Source organism: Paramormyrops kingsleyae, chromosome 5, assembly GCF_048594095.1.
Source record: "Paramormyrops kingsleyae isolate MSU_618 chromosome 5, PKINGS_0.4, whole genome shotgun sequence".
Lineage (NCBI taxonomy): Eukaryota > Metazoa > Chordata > Actinopteri > Osteoglossiformes > Mormyridae > Paramormyrops > Paramormyrops kingsleyae.
In genome coordinates, this window is record NC_132801.1 from 37,008,172 (window position 1) to 37,027,951 (window position 19,780).

Genomic DNA, 19,780 nt, shown 5'->3' on the forward strand with positions numbered 1-19,780 from the left:
TGGCCCAAAAGATGTCCTTTTAAGTATGAATAGACCATTTTTCAATGCATGTATTTAAGAACAGCATTTGTGTTGCAACTCTTGCAACACTGCATATAGCATCAGTCATGTTATAGCAAATACTGAAGAGATAGTTATGGCCAAGAATGGAACTTGTGTTTTTTTTACTCTTAATGTTAGTTTCTATTAAATAATTTATGGTATCCCATTAAATTTACATTACACCCCTAGTATAAGTCTGTTGTGTATTTGGTCAAGTGCTTTCATTTCGCAGTAAACTGGTTACAATGAGGTGTTTAGACAAACTAGCCAACAGACATCTTATGCTGACAAAGATGCCAAACTGAAGGTTTTGCCGAGGGAAAGGTATGAGCAACAGCAGAGAACAAGAGAAGGAGAAATCATGCCGCACATTCAGAAGGAAACATGAAGAAACCTGAACCAGTACACAGCAAGCAATGATGGATGATAACAAGCACACAATAAAAACATTATTAGATCTGATGGAGCAATCCCTACAGAAATAAAGACCCCCGCTTCATGTTTTCCGCAGACACCAGAATTAGGAAAATGCATGAAGGTACCAAGTTAAATGAAGTTATCTCTCTAACTTCAGAGCTAAATGGCAAGTAAGCAATCCTGAGAACACACATCTACTGTAGCTGCATCTCTGAACACAGTAAAGACAGTGGACTCCAGGGGAACAGCATGGACAAATTTCTACAGTCAGGAAGCATCTAAAGTTAATGTAGCATGTCGTAAACACATCCCGAAAGCAGGTTTCAGCACAGAAAATGACAAGCCCTTGCGAAGATGATTTGGAGGAAGAAAATGGCAGAAGAGGAATGTGGGAATGATCAATGACAGGGAGGAAGGAACAGGTGCCAGTCTGAGTGAGCTGCATGTAAACTCCAGGAGTGCGCTCTGTCTGCCTGACAGCCATCACTGTTTGGACGTGCACCTAGGTCTTGGGAAAACAGGCAAAATAAGTCTTCTGGTGTGTGGGATTCTTAAGGTTTTGAAGACCAGAACTACCAAAGACCCCATATTATGTACTGTATCTGAATGTTTTCACCCATCCATCCATCCATCAGAGGGTCATGAAGGGTATCATTTTCATGTAATGTCAACAGTGGAGTAGCTGGACAACCCAAAGCCCCTGACAAAATGTCACCTTTGCCCCCTGCTTGGGTTGGTACTTTCAATCACCCAGTTGATTTTGCCAAGGGGGGGGCGGGGGATTTTTGGCCCCCTGAATCGGTCTTGGTATCCATGCCCCTCTGATACCCCTGAATGGCAATGACTAAGTGCTATCGATTTATACGTGGATTTTTCAAATTGCATCATTAATGTCAGATGTTCACTACATAATATCTCCTTCTGCACTCTTGTGCTTCTAGCCCAGATGATTGTTTGCTTTCCAGCTGTACTGGTGGCCCAACAGCTATTTCAGGGATGTTGAGGCAGGCAGTTCAAACACAGAGTAGGAAGCTTTGCTGGATACATTTTACATCATCTGTCAATCTCCTTTAAAAGCATCAATCAATCTGTCTCCTGACCTCCTATGTCTTTTTATCCTCCAAAGAGGATAACAAACAGGACATTAGTGGAGATATTTCAATTAAGACATTTGTAGAAAATACACAATTTAGCCATAAAGCTGTGTGTTTCTAGACACTTCAGAAGTTCAGACTGAAAGTTATCAATAGTACCTATGGATGGCTAACTAAGCCCTTTTGAAAATGTATTCTGCAGTAAAACTATTTGCTACAATAGTATAATACCTATCAATATTCCTAAACAGAAACAAACCAGAAAGTAGAATATAATTCACTGCATTTCCAACATGTTTATTCAGAAACATCTTGTATAAATATAAACATTAGTAATCCCATTCCCTGCAATAACTGGACAAAGCCACAACAAAAATAAATTATAAATCAGCATTCATACACAGGGGCATGCAATTCCTTTGGACTGTGACACCGAGAAGAATAGTGAAAGAGACATACGTACTGGATATTGAACAACATCACTGGAGATTAGCATGCCTCATAGTCGCTTCATGTAGCTTCCATTGTCCCGCCGGCACATTGGGAGAATGCAGACTGAACTTATAGATAGATTGTTCTGCATAACAATCCTCCTCACAACAATAAGGTTAAGTACAGAATTATAATAATCATATACTGTTTCAAAATCAGCATTATTTTGCAGACTACACCAAAATCAGTAAACAAATTGAAAATGTCAGTCAGACCATAATATATGATTTACCAGCAATCCACTGAACAACAGTGCAAGCGACCAGTGCCGAAATACAGAGGGGAAGAATTATGCAGCATTTATAAGGGGAACAGAAAGCATGATACCCCAGGTGCAGAGGGCATGATTACCTGTGTCTATTTTGGGATTTGGGGAAATTATCAAAATATTTCTACTGAATGACAGGCTATTCATTTTTTCCCTTGATCTTGGCAAATGCATAATAATTTTGCAGTCATCAATATTTAGTGCTCTGCACCTGCAAAAGTATACACGAGGTATAGAGGATGTGCTTTCGGTCAGGCCTTCAGAGTAGGAAATAGGCAGGGAAGCAGGAGCTGCAGCAGTAATGCCATATTCAAAGGTACTTCAAGATTTTACAGAAAACAGTCAATGTGGAATATTAAGTCACGATAGTCATTATTCATAAAAACAACCAATTTTGGAACCTGTGGTAAATGCCTTTAATAAGAGAATATTTAAGACCACTTAGAATTTTATTGGAAGCATTTTCAACAGTTAATGTTATTGCAATGGAAAGATACCATACAACAAGGCATTGGAGGAAAATTAAATGATAAATCAATACCAAACTATAGCTTACAGACACAAAATAAAAGAGTAATACACTGCAGAGAAAAAGTAATAAAAGTACAGAATGCATTAGGCATAAAAAGACAAATGATTTTCTGTACACTATATACATGTAGATTATATCCCTGTAAAATAGGTCCACCATTAGCACCCAGCAAAGGATGTTTACTCATCAGTTTTCTAATGAGTACCGTAGCTACTGACAGTATACTGAATATGCCCTTTCAATCATGAAATGTGGATCCTGGCAGCTCATTGGTTAGGGTGTGCCAACGCTCCACCTTCTTGCCCTTATTCTTCAGGCATTCCACCCAATGCCGGAGTGCATCTCCCTGTGAGTGACAGCCTAGAGACACACCCCCTGCCATGCACAAGTACAGTAAGGATTAAAATAAATCAGTACTGCATAAATAACTACAAAATGAATCACCAATGACAGCAAAGATTAACGTGTTGATGAACTACTGAAGTGGACATGCATTAAGATAAAAAAGATGTTTTTACATGTTTATTCAGACTGTGCATTGTATTATCACAGTATATAATGAAAGACAAACCATGAATAAAATAGGTAGTGGGTTTTCATTTTACACAACTGGAGATGTCCCCTAGTAATTTATATAATCTTTTAGTTGGTGTGTGGTAAAATTACACAAATACAGACACTCCTCTACTTACGAACTTTCAACTTACGAACTTTCAGACATATGAGTGTAAGTCCAAATTGTGTTCATTGGGCTCCCATTTCCTGTCCGCAACATCAATTTTCTTTTCTGTGCGCCAATTCCGCATAGTATGACTTCTGGCCGCTACTCCCACCGCGCAGCAGCGTAGCGTGCTACTCCCAGCATCCTAGTTCTTTGTGCTTGTGTATACCCTTAAAATGATGTTGGATAATGACTTGCGAACATTTCAAATTACGAACGCCCGCTTGGAACGTAACTCGTTTGTAAGTAAAGGAACGTCTGTAGTTATGCCGCTTATTTATTGTATAGGAAAAAATGTGAAACACAAGATCATTATTTCTACTTAAGATGCCAAATAAGCATGAAATTAGGGGTTATGTTCTTTAACAATTTGAAATACTGAAAATACGAACACAAATAACAGCTCACCAACTCACCGATAAAGTCATTGGACTTTCCGAGGTCGTAATCCCAGACAGTGACCTCCAGTGTCTTAGTGGAAAGTTCCGAGAGGGAAATCTCATAGAAGAACTCCTGCCAGAGGTTATGTGGGATCAACAGGAGGGAACATGATGGGGACAGAGAGGATTAACATGGAGAATCACGAGAACAGAAAAGTACGGTACATTTGCATAAACTGGATGTGAGGGATGTGACAGTAATATTGTAGACTATCAAAATACTTAATGTTTGCTCAAAGACACCACAACTTATCTAGCTGTTATTCTGCCGTCATGCTTCAAATGGTTAATATTTAGTACTGATAGAGACAGGGATGGGGTTACTACCGCTTACATTCAGATACAATACGGTAAAGCAGACACACACAGAACTAGAGGAATGACTGCACAGAAGCTGGATAACAGCCATATCGGGTTGTACCTCGTTAAATTCTGGGTTAAGGGTCTTTTTTATGACCGCGGTTTTGTGTTTGGATTTCTTGTGGATGTCTGGCTTAAGGTATCTGAAATTGAGAAAAGCAGATGGGGGTGGGGGTGGAGAACCCAGAGAAGATCGAGCACATGTGGAGACAAGCAAACATTTGAGTCCCCCCCCCCAGACCGCCCCCCCCCCCCTTTGCGCTGACAGCCTCACTGACTTCCATGAAATTTTCATTTACCGATCTACCGTTTGCCAGTCAGTGTGTGCACAGAAATGTAAATGCACACGCACACACACACACACACACACACACACACAGTCACATGCACGCGCGCTTGCACTGCTTAGAGAAGCACCTGCTTTGATCAGCGGCTCTGTGTGAGGGAGGAAATGGCAACGACCAAAAGACATTGAGGTGTGGGAGGTGAGGGGGCTTGTCTATTCATACACCATCCTGCTTTGCTTTTTTTAGCCTGCAGGGAGAAATAACATTTGGAGCATTTAACCAAAAAAGATGACAGGAGGCGGAAGAATCAAAAGTCTTAGATGCAGATTTGCTTTTTCCCCATTTCAGGGAGACTTCAGGACACTGACTGGGTACGAACAAAAGGAAGCACCATTTTGGGCTCGTTTGTTTGATTTCTGTCACAGTGCATCATCAGTGGCCTCCTTCCCTCTTCCTTCACTTCTCCATCGCGCCCTCGCCTCAGAGACCTTGCCGGCAATGGACTGCATTTGTAATCAGAGGTTTCTGTTCTATTGGTCCCTGCCGTGGCCTTTCCTCACATCTCTCCCTCGCTAAACACTGCACTACCTGGTTTATTACTCACACTCGTTGCTCGCCTTTGTATTCTATCCCACCTACATGTGTTGCCTTCAATGGCAACTTCATTATGTGCCAATGGGGGTGAGCAGAAACGGGCTTGCTAAGTGGAAAGGGGTCACTCCAGAAAGCAGCATGCTGAACAAAATGTACACAAAAACAAATTAGCTCCGATAAGGTATCACTGTACTCGTCATGAACTATGCTTTACTTGTTTCAGTGTCAAATTAGATCCTTCCTGGTTCAATTAACTATCCAGCTGTGAGCGCTCAACAAAGATAGATGGGTTTGCTCTCTTAACTGAGTTAATTACTTTAACTCATTCATTATGTTCACCTGTCGGAGGCCATGCTACACGATGATGTCATACCAATGTACTGCCTAAGCAGCAATGTAACAAAAGCTGAACCAGACCGTGCAGTAAAAAAAATAATTTCAAAATATCGTTGAAGAGCTAACATGAAAGAAACTATCAATGGCATGTAAAATGCATTTGATTTAGTGTAAAAATTCATCTGTCTGGTTTTCCACAACCGTTTATCCAATTCAGGGCCTTGTTGAGCCTGAAGTTTATCCTAGGAGGCACAGGGTACTGGGCGGGTCTGATTTGGCACTGTGGGAGGAAATCGGAGTACCAGAGGACACCCAAGTGATGCCAAGGGGTATAGACACACACACACACACACACACACACAAGTTGGTCTACATCTAAATGGGGACTGTCCATTCATTTCTATGGGAAAAACCCTAATCCCAATCACGACACCCTTAACCCCTACTCAGCCCTAACCTTAACCATAAGCAACCAACCAAAATACAAGACTTTTGGCACTTTTACTTTTTTGATTGTTTTCACAGATTTTTATAAAATTGAGGTTATCCAAATGGGGACCTGAAGAAGTGTCCCCAAAAGTGAGGAAGTTTCAGATTTTACTGTACTTTGGGCACATTTTGGTCCACAAATGTGATTTATACAACCCCCCCCCCCCACACACACACACAGGTTTGTAATTATATCTTTGAGAAGACTTTCTATTAATTGCTGTGGGGAAAACTCTGTATTCACAGGTCAAGATAACAGGTTTGGTCCCCACAGTGTAATATAAACATAAACCACACACACAGTTTTGTAATTATATCTTTGTGGGGACTGTTCATGAATTTCTATAGGCAAAACCCTAATCCCAACAATGACAACCTTAAACCCTACCCAGTCCTAACCTTAACCATAAGTAACCAAACAAAATACAAGGCCTTTAGCATTTTTAGTTTTTTGATTGCAATCACAGATTTATACAAGTGATTTTCCCTTCATGAGGCTGAGAAAATGTCCCCACAAGGTCAAAATATCAAGTTTTTATCACATTGCGGGGACATTTGGTCCCCAGCCGTAGGATACTGTATTTACTAAAATATTGGATCACATGTTATATGGAAGACATATTATGGAAGATAGACCATTTATATATACACACAGTCACTCTGTGGGAAGCATAATTGCCTTACCCCTCCAGGGTTGTGGGTTTGATTTTGACCCCCGGCTCATGTCTGTAGCTTCTTAATGTTCTGTATCTGTGCGCCTTTCCCTCAAACACTCCAGTCTCCAGCAGTTCAAAAGCACCAGTGTAATGATGTCTCTAAACTTCCCACGGTGTGATTATTTGTGTGGCCTGTAATGGTCTGCCCTCCTATCCAGAGTACACCTCAGCAAAGGCTCCACATTCGCTGCGGCTCGCTATTAGTTAAGCAGTTATTAATGGATCATAAGTAAAATACACGGCATATATTGATAATATTGGCAGCATTCTGGCAACACAAAGATGAGTACAAGCTGCCAAGTGGGTGGAGAAGAGCTTTAGGGTATGAATATGCTATTTAAGCTGCGCTTTAACCAACTGTGTCCGAACTAAACCATGAATAAACACACCTGAGGATGTAAATTTCCATATTTATTGCATACATCCTTTTCCTAGCTTTTTGTCGTCTCCTCAAAGCCCTTCCTGTCCATTTCCTTCTTCCCCCACTCATTCCCTGCCCTCAGAATCCCGCTTCTGGCTCCCTCCGCACTCACGTCTTTACATATGGGTCTGAGAAGCCATTGACGTCCATGGCAGCCAGGTGGGCACAGCGTCGCACCCCCACACAGAGCCCACTGCGGCCCTCCTCTTTGGCCTGCCCGCCCTCTTCTGCTCCGTCGGATGGGGATAGGAACTGGAGGGAGAGAAGAAGGCGCCCCCGTTCCTCCAGACTCCTCTGCTGCTCAATCTCCCACTGTGAGAGGCAGGAACAAAGAGCTCCTCAGCATTGAGATTCACTAAACGACCATAATAAGAGTGATTTAAACTCGGCAAGAGGCGAATAAATAATGACGGCACCGAGGTACGGGTGCATTATAGAGCATAATCTGAAAACCAAAAGCTATTGCATAATAACCAAAATGGAATTATGATTCAAATTCTAAAGAACATTGAATTAGTGCAGATCAAATTCTGGCAGATTAACACAGCCGGAGTAACTAAAAAAAAAAGACTACCCAGGCATACTGTCTATCTAAAGTAATTAGGTAGAAAATTCTCTAATTCTCTTGTCAGATGTCTCCGACCAGTCTATATTTTTATTAATATCTTAGAACAGAACATTATAACTTAAAGTGTAAACCCATCAACTTTCAAAGAGACACACTGCTTATTGAAGCATAAATACAATGCAATGCAACAGGTCCTTCCCTTTTAAGTGTCACTCTTAGTTGCATTTTCAGATTTCTTGATTAGTCTGTTTGAACTGTTGTATCATATTTTGAAGTTGATCAGAAGCCTAAAAGTAACAGATAAGCATGCTAATCCTTTCACCTCATTTTTATCTCTTTAGCCGAACTGTCATTCTTATCCCTGTTTTTTTACTCTTCCTTTCTTCTGATTTCTCTGGAGCATCATTTCAAACGTCCCTGTTTATGTAAGGTACAGAGACTAATTCCCACACATTTAGTGGTGGCTGTTTCATGTTGCCTAAAATAGTCATTCTGCTCATCGCTTCAGGAATTTCAGGAGCCTCAAACCAGAATATTCCTTTATTCAGTGTCCCTGTGTGCTTTCCTTTAAACCCCACCTATACCGCCACCCACTGCAATGTTGGCAATGTGCCATTTGCCCATACAAGACTGTCTCGGCAAATGCCTGAAACACGCATACAGAAATTGTGAGTGAAAAGAAGCGACAGAGGAGAAGAAACAAGCGGAGCAGAATACACGAATAAACAACCATGGATGCATCCAAGCAGATTACTGCAGACAGATGTGATACAACACAGAGGCATGTGCTGACACGAAACAAACCGGAACATAAAGATAAACAGATCATCTGCCCAGCATTCACAGATGTGATAGAACACAGAGGCATGTGCTCGCATGAAACAAACCGGAACATAAAGATAAACAGATCATCTGCCCAGCATTCACAGATGTGATAGAACACAGAGGCATGTGCCGACACGAAACAAACCGGAACATAAAGATAAACAGATCATCTGCCCAGCATTCACAGATGTGATAGAACACAGAGGCATGTGCCGACACGAAACAAACCGGAACATAAAGATAAACAGATCATCTGCCCAGCATTCACAGATGTGATAGAACACAGAGGCATGTGCCGACACGAAACAAACCGGAACATAAAGATAAACAGATCATCTGCCCAGCATTCACAGATGTGATAGAACACAGAGGCATGTGCCGACATGAAACAAACCAGAACATAAAGATAAACAGATCATCTGCCCAGCATTCACAGATGTGATAGAACACAGAGGCATGTGGTGACACGAAACAAACCGGAACATAAAGATAAACAGATCATCTGCCCAGCATTCACAGGCATTACTGCATGCACAGACAGTTTAAGTTTCTACCCCTAGTCAGCCAAAATTCTAATAGCTACAAATTCATTCATTAACATTCCTCTTCATTTAAATACAGTTTTGATTTAATATATTTTTTTTCAATAAATTAACATTTATCCTGCATGTATTATTAGGATTCAAGTACCTGATTCCTATGCATATACTGTATGTTACTGTGGCTCTCAGTCTCCATAATGTATTTCACGTGCATAAATCAGCACTGAATTTGAATTTGAGGTAAACACAGAGGGGGAGACCAATTCATAGGCAGGACAAGGCTGCCAGCCTACCTCTCTCAGGTAGCAGGAGATTCCCCTGAGGGCTACACTCATAGCGGAGGGGGAGGGAAGCTGAGGGAGGAGAACAGAAGAGACAAGATGAGGTGAGACAGGGTGAGCTTTTGAATTTCATATTTCCTGGACTTATCAAGAACTTCCTGAATCGAAAACCATGGACAGGAAGCCAATCATCAGTATTGCGTTTAACATATTGTGCAACATTTGTTTCACATTATTAATATAACTGTCGATAGTCTAGAAATCAACTGATAAATCCTGTTACTATATGAGAACATGGTAATCCGAGAGTAACCCTGCAGCCACACCACTTTGACAAAAGCCAACTGACAGAAATTACTAACGACAGGAGACGCTGCTGTGCCCGTCCCGGGGGGAAGTCTGCCCCAGTCAGCAGTCCAGAATTTTTGAGGTAAATAGAAATCTACTATTACTACCGTTGCTATTTTGCCCCCAAAGATAGCGAAAAATGTTCCCCGACTGTTAGACAGTGATATTTAAGCTGACAATAGAACAGATCCACGTGGTTCCTTTGTCGTTGTCTCACTGAGTATTTCATAAATGTACTAGGAGTTAGCCACTATGCAAGCTTACCACATTAAATCCAAAGCCGCAAATTTAAAATTAGCGATAATAATAATAATAATAATAATGTCTATCTATAATAATAATAATAATAATACATATCTATCTATAATAAATCTATCAGTAAACATTTTATTATTAAATATTCTTTAAATTGCTATTTATTTTATACCACAATTACTTTGTGGTTATTAAACTTGCAAATTACTGCCAAAGTAAATCAAAAAGCTTTCAGCTCAGGAATTTTTTTCAGAAATCAAGCATTTATTATCTTTCATAATGGCATGATTTCATTATTAATTTTACGCACCGCAAAGATAATACCAAACCCTACAATGAGCTTATAACATCATTCTGTCAGGTTGGTGACTGACTCACGACGTGTGTCCCCCCCCCCCCCCCATCTTCCCCCATGCTCTCACAGGAGGGGGATGTTCCAGGCATATCTTGTAGTGTTTGGTCTGGTCAGGCTTCAGCCGGCGCAGGGCGACCCGCGACTCCCCTATGAACTCATTGTGGCTCAGCTTGTCCTCGTCGCACACGGACACCCTGAAAGGGTGGGAAAGGCAGGAAATGTGAAAAGAGCAGCTAGACGGATAACTATGCCGACTCACCACCAGCATCCTCATCGGCCTCCAACGTTCTATGCAAATGATGGCTTCCTCAACATATGTGTTGCAGATGAAGGTTTGTTATGTGTTTATTATGTGCTTGGCTGGTAAAGGAGGCTGGCTGTTCCCAGAGAGGTGCCACATGCTCAACAGCAATATGCCATAAAGCAGTGAGTCAGTGCCTGCAGAGCAGTGGTGGGCCAGGGAAGGTGATACATGCGGCACAGCACTTGGTCATATGTGGGATGGGATAAAATGGAGGGTGGAGAGGAGGCTGAAAAGCAGCAGGTGTTTCAGCAGATTCGCCCCCCAGGTGATCCTGCTCCCTGCTTGCCTGCAGCCTGACTCTCCTTCTTTAACTGAGCGCATGACGAAGGAGCTAAACTACCAAAGTACACGCTGTCAGTCATTCTGTGCATGTCTCTAGATCAAGACAGCAAAGGCAGAGGGAATCCTGCAGGACGGCGACCTGCACCGCAGTCACACAGAGCAAAATGACCATGTATAGTGATATTATTACTTGAAGATCAGTAATAATTAAGTATTCTGATAAAGCTGTATTTTTAAAAGCAATAGGATCAGTCTGGCTGAAGGTTTTCCATAAAGCTAATGGAACATTAAGCCAAGGTAGAGTGATACATACAATAAAACATGATGCAAAAAAAGTCAGAAAAAGACAGATCAGAGTGCTCACAAAAACATCTTTTTGATGTTTTGATCTTAAAATCAACTTATTTATTTGATTATTTTCTTTTGTGTATGACACAAATTTTATATATATATATATATTTATATTTATATATTATATATGTGTGTGTTTATGTGGGTGTGTGTGCGTGTTTAATATCAATAAATGAACAATAAATCATTTATGGTGTAATGTTACTCTTTACATTTGACATCCTTTGATCCTTTGAAAGTTTGCTAATGGTAGCTAATTTAATTTCCTCTTGGAAATCACTCATTCTCTTTTATTCTATTCTATTCTCACACTCCCACACATTTTGAAACAGTTTCACCCACACACAAGCAAATATATGGTGATATTTTACCTCTGGGGGTCAATAGAATTTAATGCCCCCCAGATGTGACTCTGACCTCAATATGTCACTCCAGCTGGGAGAAAGGGGGGCAAAAGTGAAAGAGAGGGGGGGGGCAGAAGAGAAGGCACCCACAACAGATGACAATAGGCACCGTGACACATTACTAACCTTAGAGTTTTCCTGTACATGTCTTCCTCAGTAATGCCACAATAGGTTAGAGTCTCGTTCCACACTGGATTCAAAGTGTTGCGCACAATTTTAGTCTTCAGTTTATTTGCCTGGGAGAAGGTTAGAACAAAACTACTACACTGACCACAATGACAGCAACAACTGTGCTACAAGTGCACTTAATACTAAAGAGTGATATTCACCTTGCACGCTCCTGGGAGTAGGTGCAGCTTCACATATGGATCTGCCAAACCATTAAAGTCCATTGGTTTAAGTCCCTGTGAGGTGTACCATGAAGCAGAAGGGCAGATTAGATGCTGACTTCCCACCAGGCAATCACAGATCTGTGGTGTTTGTCATCATATTATTCATCTTTGCACCTGGAGCACTATACTTCAAATCCAAAGTGGGCATGGGGTGCATCAGAAGGGATTGAAAATAGCAATTGAATAACAGCTTTGACGATTCTAAAACAAATCTGTAAGATTACCAAGGATGTTACAAGTCTCTTCTGAACAAGAAGGATATGAAACATCTAATTAGATTTTATCATTTAGACTTTTTGGGCAATCCATTTGTTGGCAGCATTTCCTCTATTGGCAGAGCAGTAAGCAAACACCTGCAGCAGAACAGGTTTGAAGCAAGACAGTCAGTCCTGCTCTTTATCTGGGTCTGATGGCAAAACCAGTTGAATGCAGGATTCAGAAACAGAAATGCAGGTACTGCATGTGTCTCAAAATCCCTCATATTAAATATTAATGTTCAGAAGAAATTAACAGCTTTGCCTAAATTGGCTTTTGCTTCATATTGCATATATCAGGCGGGGGACAATTGATGCTCTGGCTAGGACACAGTGAGATAAAACAGGCACAATGAAGGGGAAGAAGATCAAAGACTGTGGACATTGCAAGATCTCATAATTGAGGTGAATAGAGGCAAAATAAAATGGTAATGGAAATTAACTAAATTGTAAAATACATCAATTTCGAGCAGCCTTGGCTGATACCTTGGCTCTGAGCACAGTGCAGTGCAAGGAGCTGGTGGCTCTTTCATACAGCAGGTCAAACTCCAGGATGCCTAAAGACGCTAAAATGTAACAATGATAGGATCAGTCACAACCTGGAATGTCTATCATATCTGGAGTAAAAACATCATTCTTTAAATTATCTTAGCTTGATGTCTTATCAAGTAGCTAGTCCTGAAAAACATCAATATATTCTGAAAAAGCTCAATTTTTTCAAAGTTGAAATGACTAAAATCTTATATATTACCTGGAGAGAGTCCACAGTTATACCAGTCAAGCACTTACCCTGAAATGTCTCAGTACATCTTTAGCTTTAAATATGTTAATGTGAATTGCAGCTACCAGGTGGCAGCTGCGATAACTGTTGATACACACAAATAATCTGTGTTTATTCTTCATGGTAATTAAAGCACAGGCAAGTGTGCTGTCCATGTCGCTGGATAAATGGCCTACACGCATAATCCTCATTAATGAGAAAATTAGGCAATTCAAAATTAAAGTGCATTTAATTCATTTTGTTTCCCACAAAACACCCCCCCCAACCCAACCCCACCCTCTCATTCCGTAGGGTATTATTTTTAGACTCTGACCATGAGAATTTGGTGCTCATGGGCCTGGGTAATTGTATGGTCACCTGACATTGCAGCGGTTTAGAGGCTTTTAAAGGGGACATGCTTGGCTTTTAGACTCACTGCTGTCATCGCTGTCGCAGCTGTCAATTTCAATGGATGTGTCCATGCTGCTCATTGCAGACAAGGTCCCTCCTCCTCCACCACCTGTGGCTCCTGTCAGTACAGGAGAGAGCAGACCCCCTCCGCCCACTGCGGCGACTCCGCTTCCAGGGCTCAGGACCTTTGGGTTTGGCGAGATTGGCTCCGAGATGGAGGAGGTGGGGGAGAGGCGAGGGAAATAGGCAGAGATCTGCTTGATTGGGCGAATGGGGCCGGGACAGACATCAATAGCCATGTGCTCCTGAATGGAAATGGTCAGTTTCTTTCCCTTGCGTACCGTCATAGAGCTGGAGGAAAGAGAGCAGCAGTGAGCCATCAGAGATCCAGCAAGTTATTAAAAGATGTATATGATTTTTAATACAGGTGCATATTCATTCTTTATAATAGTGAAATATCAGCTTAACGCTACATTTACTTATTTAGCAGATTCTTTTATCCAAAGCTATGTACAGCCCCAAAAGGGGGGTCAGCCACTCCCTGGAGCAATTTATGGGTTAAGGGCCTTGTGCAAGGGCCCAATGGTGAAAACACACTGTCAACTGCTGTATGGGATTTGAACCAGTGACCTTGATACACCAAGCAGAGAGTGCTAACACAGACAGCCGCTCACTGCCTAACTGGAGAAATGGCATTGCAGATTCCCCCTGCCTAAGACCCATTAGCTCCTATGTGGCAGGCAGGTCCAGTTATTTCTGACCATTCCACTGAAATCTTACAAGCGAGGCTCTGATGTCATATACACCAGTGATGTTTACCACCACACAAACCATGCATTTGCAGGTTTGGGGGCATCCTGTTGGCCACAAACAGTCACCACACTGCAGGGGGGTGGGGGTGGACAGGACAAAGGCACCAAGACATAAATCAAATTGAACCCAGAAAACTATCAAATCCCCAATAGATACAAATTGCTGTATAATACAGAACCCAGTGAAAGAGAGAAATGAACAGCAGTTTCAGCTCCAAAATCAATTAAGGCGGCTGGTCAGGTACGGATGATAGCAGTACAGGAGAACAGCCCAGTAGCTGTTAAGAAAATTAATCTAATACATTACAACTCTTTGGCCTAGGATCTGTCAGCCGTTTTGATACTAGCTTGATACACTACATGGTTATGGTAAAACATTAGGACTGGCTGGCACATCTGAAAACATTCCCAGGCTACAAGCTGAATAGCAGTTCATTACTTTCAAGTGATATTTTCCCATTCAGTTGGTGCTGTGTAATGTTTCATTAATTTTTCCCCATCTTATTCAGTATCTGAGCTGGGTGATAGCTAGAAAACAGTACAGTCATTGTCAATTCTGTAACTGAACAAAAAAATCTCTCATTATTCAGTGTGCAAAAAATATTGATGTAAATTGTCTTTCATTATTTTATAAATTATTCTATTTTGTTCACATTAATTAAGTGGTGATTTTTTGTGTTAAGATTGCTGCTTACTCCAATCAGTATTACAAAATATATTTCATTTCTGATTATTTGAAATTCTGCAGTTCTGTTTACTTGGCCCATTTAAACCCAAATAATCTTGAAAATATTTTTTTGCCATTCATATTTATTTTGATCCTACATAAAATTAACATTAACTGTCATTTATTGTCAAAGCAACATAATAAAATTCATCATGTATAGCGAGATGTAATTAATATTTAATAAATCAGGAATTCCTTAAAATTTTACTGGTTACTAATGAAGTTATTAGTGTTTACAATGTAACAGCTGAACAAATCGTTCATCTTTCCAAATATGAAGTAATGATGAGAGCTAAGGAATTAAAAGAGTTTAAAATGAGGATAGAGAATGAGTAATATTCTTGCTATTGGTCATGTTCAAATTCATATCCTCGCTTGTTTGAGCAAACAGGATTGCTGCTGTTCATCGACAAAATACTGTCAGACATCAGACCTTCAGCAGCACCTTGAAACAAGTGAACAAAACAACACAGACAGATTGTACTGATATATCAAGATACATTGCAGGAAGCTGAGATTAAAACAGATATTACTAATAAATAAAGCCACAGCCCCCCCCCCCCACAAGCAGCATGACTGGATGGCCACAGCAACACATATGACTGACTCAGTAAAACAAATTACAGGTCATAAACATGACATTTTTGTCCTATTGCAATGTTTTTGTTTATGGTAAAGATACAACTGTGGGGGAAAATTAATATTTTTGCATACATCTTAATTTTAGATAGAAGTCTGAATCTCTTTACACACACACACACACACACACACACATATATATATGTGTGTGTTTATCATACAGCAAGAAATACATATATTTCTTGATGTATGATTCATGTGTGGTCTTGAAGAATAAGCACCTATTAAGAGACATGCAACCATTTTTCCTCACCTAACTCTCCTTCTCTGCACCTCTTCCTCATTCTTTCCATTGTTTTTCCTCACACTTTTCTCTCCTAATTCCTTCACTATCCAGTATCTCACTTCTTTGTTCTCTTAAGTCTTTTCTTTCCCATCTGCCTCATATCTATCTCTACTTCACTTTTGGTCCAAATTGGCCTTCAATTCCCCATCTGTTGTTATACTTTTGCTGAAATCAGAGTTTCCCAAGGTATGTTACCATCAAGATGAACGCGGAACATGAAAGGACTAACTGATCACACTGATGATATCGCTGAAACACATAAGTAATACTATGAATAACTAATGCCGGGGGAACGTGTGGAGAAACGTTTTCATTAATTAGTGACACAGACAACGGAGAAATATGGGGAGCAGCACACCAGCAGTAGCACTGAGCAGCGTGGAATAGCACTGTCACTAACTAATAAGTCTGACAGTAACACTGAACAACACGGGGGAGGCAAATGCAGCATCCACACATGGTGCCAACGCGGCAGAGAGACAACAGGTACGAAGATGTGGGGTGATGAGAAGGAGAAAAAGGGAAGTGTACGCAAAAAAGGGGGAATATCCAAGCAAGGAATGAGAAAAGGAGCAAGAGGAGATAAAAGAAATGGGCAAGATGAGTAATGAATAGACAAACAACAAACAAAATGGACAGTGAGAAATAAGGTAACAATGATGATAAGTTCACAATGATAGAGTATTTCTCTATTAAAAAAATGCTCTTACCTCCGTGAATGTGCGAGTGTAAAACTCCCTCATAAACGAGTGAATCCCAGAGCAAGCGGGAAGCACTAACAGGTGGTGAGAAGGGTGAGGGAAGAGGAGAGGCAGAGAGAGGAGGTGGGAGGGGGAAAAGCAGGGGGGCTTATTAAATATTCATTAAGAATCTATGGTATCAGAAATATAAAGTTCAGATGAAGAAGGAAAACAGAGATAAACAGGATGGAGATGATGGAGCCAATGAGCTGGAGGACAGACAGAGTGATGGAGACTATTCCTCGAGAGTCTGTTGTATGTCTGTGTCTGTCTTTCCTCTCTGTTTTCTTCCCCCTCCCTCGCTCTCTTCCTCCCTCCCTCCTAGTCTCTCTCCCGCTCTCTTCCTCGCTTCCCTATGCAGTGTTTTCAATTCTGCAGTAACCTTTTGCTCTGTTTGCATTAATTTTCTGCTTTAGTGTTAACAAACTGTAATATCTGGCCAGTGCATTTTTTTCCTGTTGAAATAAGATAAATTCACGCAATAAATCTCTCTTTCTCTCTGGCTCCCTCTCTCTGTTCAGCCTATGCAGTGCTAATGCAGTGTAAGATACCCTGAGCCAGTATTAGCACCTATTGCTCTCCGTTCAGCCTGTATGCAGTGCTAATGCAGTGTAGGATACACTGAGCCAGTATTAGCGCCTCTCTCTCTCTCTCTGTCTCTGTGTGTGTGTGTGTTCAGCCTGTATGCAGTGCTAATGCAGTGTAAGATAACCTGAGCCAGTATTAGCACCTATATCTCTTTGTTCAGCCTGTATGCAGTGCTAATGCAGTGTAGGGTACCCTGAGCCAATATTAGCACCTCTCTCTCTCCGTTCAGCCTGTATGCAGTGCTAATGCAATGTAAGATACCCTGAGCCAGTATTAGCGCCTTTCTCTCTCTTTCTCTGTAATTACTCTAATGGCACCTCTGGTCAGTGATTGACGGAACCAACACACCCTTTCTCTCGTGAACAGAAATAATTGCTCTTTGGATCATTATTGTGTTTCTGTCTCCATCTGCCTTTGTCTTTTCCATTTAACCCCCCTCCCATCCCCAGCATACACACACAGATGTATATTTATACATATCTGCTGTAATGGACTTCCAGTAAGTCTGGGAATGAGTGACAGGCAGGACTCTCCTGGAGTCAGAATGTTAACTTCTCTTCAGGAAAAATGCTTCAGCTCTATCATTATTCTTCACTTGCCTCTTATCCCACCCACGCACATGCTCTCTCTCTCTCTCTCTCTCTCTCTCCTCCCTCTCTCTCCCTCTTTCTCTCTCAATCCCCCCCCTCTCTCTCTTTTGCTCTCCCCTATCCCTCTCTCTCTGTCTCTCTCCCTTTGTGCAATGGGAATTTTATCACTATTCTTTCTCTACTCCCCCCACCCTATCACTCTCTCTCCTTTAAATCAATTTATTGGCTAAAACACAATGATCTGTCATTGCACATGAAACCCACATGCATGTAACACTCAATCAATGGGCCGTTTGACTTTTGTTGTGTAAATATAACAATACATACTGACAATAACCCTCTATTTAAAAGGTATACAGTCAATTATCCATCCATCCATCCATTTCTCTAATCGCTTATCCTATTCAGGGTCAAGGGGGGTCTGGAGCCTAAGGTAGGGAGTAACCGAGAATGGGGAGCCAACTTATCGCAGGGCTACAGTCATTTAAAGGAAATAAAGAACGTAAAAACACTGTAATATATTAGTAAAAAAAAACAAAAAAAACATCCTGTCTGTTTATGGTCTCATGGGTCCTAGAGCCTGTTGCTGGCAGCACTGGACACTAGGCTGGTGCACCCCCTGGGCTGGACACTCGTCCTTCTCATGGCACATACATGCACACACATACATGCACACACATATATGGCTTGAGCAATTCTGACATGCCAATTATCCTTTTGCCAATTTCTTGAACGGTGGGAGAAATCCAGATTGTCCAGAGAACACCCACACAACGCAGGGAGAACTCCGCACATGCAGAGCAGCCGTGGGATTGAACGCCACAACTCCTGGATGTGGAAGATGGCAGCACTAAGCACAGAGCCAGAGTGCCGCCCGGAATATCAAAACAACTCCCGGCACCTTGGCCTTTCCATGCAGCTCTACACTTTCACTGGCCTCCCAGGCTGAAACCTAATGCTGCGGATTGTGCTGCTGCAAGTACAGTGCCCTCACCCACTAGCACTTTCTGATTTTTAAAATGTAACCCCAAAATAAAAAAGGAGCTGTGCTTTTATGAGATCCATGTTTTTGGCCAGTATCCATTTAATATGGTGGGTGTGTCCGTTCCGCTCTTTTTAGCAGTTTTCGTGCTGGATACTGGCTGTATTTTTCCCATCTTCCTGGTGTTAGAATCTATTTGCTGACTATGGAAATATATCACATACTTTACTTGCATTAGACACAAATACTGGACTTTATCCCTTGCAGAATGCAATTATTATTGCAACATAAATATAAAATATATAACCTTTGTAAATAAAGTACTTGCCTAAAGTCATAGGCAGTCGAATAAAATTATGTTTAAATGATCTTGATGTTGGTGTAAAATTTTGATGTTATGTCTGTCCTAATGAGTTTAGCCATTTCAAAACTTCTGCTAAAGCCACCCCAGTATTTAAAGTAACCATCCAATGCAACTATGTGTTTGCTAATCTGACAAATAGCATACTATGTTTGACTAATAATTCCCTCATTGCATTATTTATATAATTAATGTAATTAATTTAGTGAGTGCAGGATGAGATACGAGCAGAGGTGGAGGAAGACCGCCGGACGAAGATGGTTGGCATGTACCAGCAAGGCGCCTGGACAAGGTGGGAACACGCTGAAGAGCGTAAAATTACCTGGCCAGAGCTCTGGGGATCCGAACCTCAGCATATCAAGTTTCTCATCCAATCCGTGTACGATGTTCTTCCAAGTCCAACCAACCTGCATCGCTGGGGCTTAGCAGACACTCCGGCATGCCAGCTGTGCCAGAAGAGATGCACCTTGGAACACATCCTCAGTTGCTGTCCAAAGGTGTTGGGGGATGGGCG

The 19,780-nt window shown here is 41.3% G+C and overlaps 1 protein-coding gene across 2 annotated transcripts; it reads right to left on the bottom strand.

The window, feature by feature from the left end:
* Positions 1 to 1,829: 1,829 nt before the first annotated feature.
* On the bottom strand, positions 1,830 to 17,015 carry LOC111833199 (double C2-like domain-containing protein alpha). Of its 2 annotated transcripts, none has more exons than XM_023791200.2 (11): positions 16,716 to 17,015; positions 13,567 to 13,892; positions 12,857 to 12,936; positions 12,054 to 12,128; positions 11,851 to 11,960; positions 10,451 to 10,577; positions 9,438 to 9,497; positions 7,322 to 7,521; positions 4,428 to 4,509; positions 3,983 to 4,079; positions 1,830 to 3,220 (listed from the first exon to the last, which is right to left on the bottom strand). In XM_023791200.2, exons 2-11 carry the CDS (start codon positions 13,886 to 13,888, stop codon positions 3,084 to 3,086), a joined length of 1,290 nt encoding a protein of 429 aa, XP_023646968.1. In that variant the 5' UTR covers positions 13,889 to 13,892; positions 16,716 to 17,015; the 3' UTR covers positions 1,830 to 3,083. The 2 variants fall into 2 exon arrangements, with proteins under 2 accessions (XP_023646968.1, XP_072568799.1); XM_072712698.1 differs by lacking the exon at positions 1,830 to 3,220 and adding an exon at positions 3,243 to 3,736.
* Between the last annotated feature and the right edge of the window lie 2,765 nt (positions 17,016 to 19,780).

Excerpts from the sequence above, each read along its gene's own strand:
- LOC111833199 (XM_023791200.2), bottom strand. The coding sequence starts at position 13,888 with ATGACGGTACGCAAGGGAAAGAAACTGACCATTTCCATTCAGGAGCAC. Across the intron at positions 7,522-9,437 it reads TCTCCTGCTACCTGAGAGAG|TGGGAGATTGAGCAGCAGAG; the intron begins GTAGGCTGGCAG and ends TGCCTCTCACAG. Across the intron at positions 3,221-3,982 it reads AAAGTCCAATGACTTTATCG|GGGGTGTGTCTCTAGGCTGT; the intron begins GTGAGTTGGTGA and ends TGTGCATGGCAG.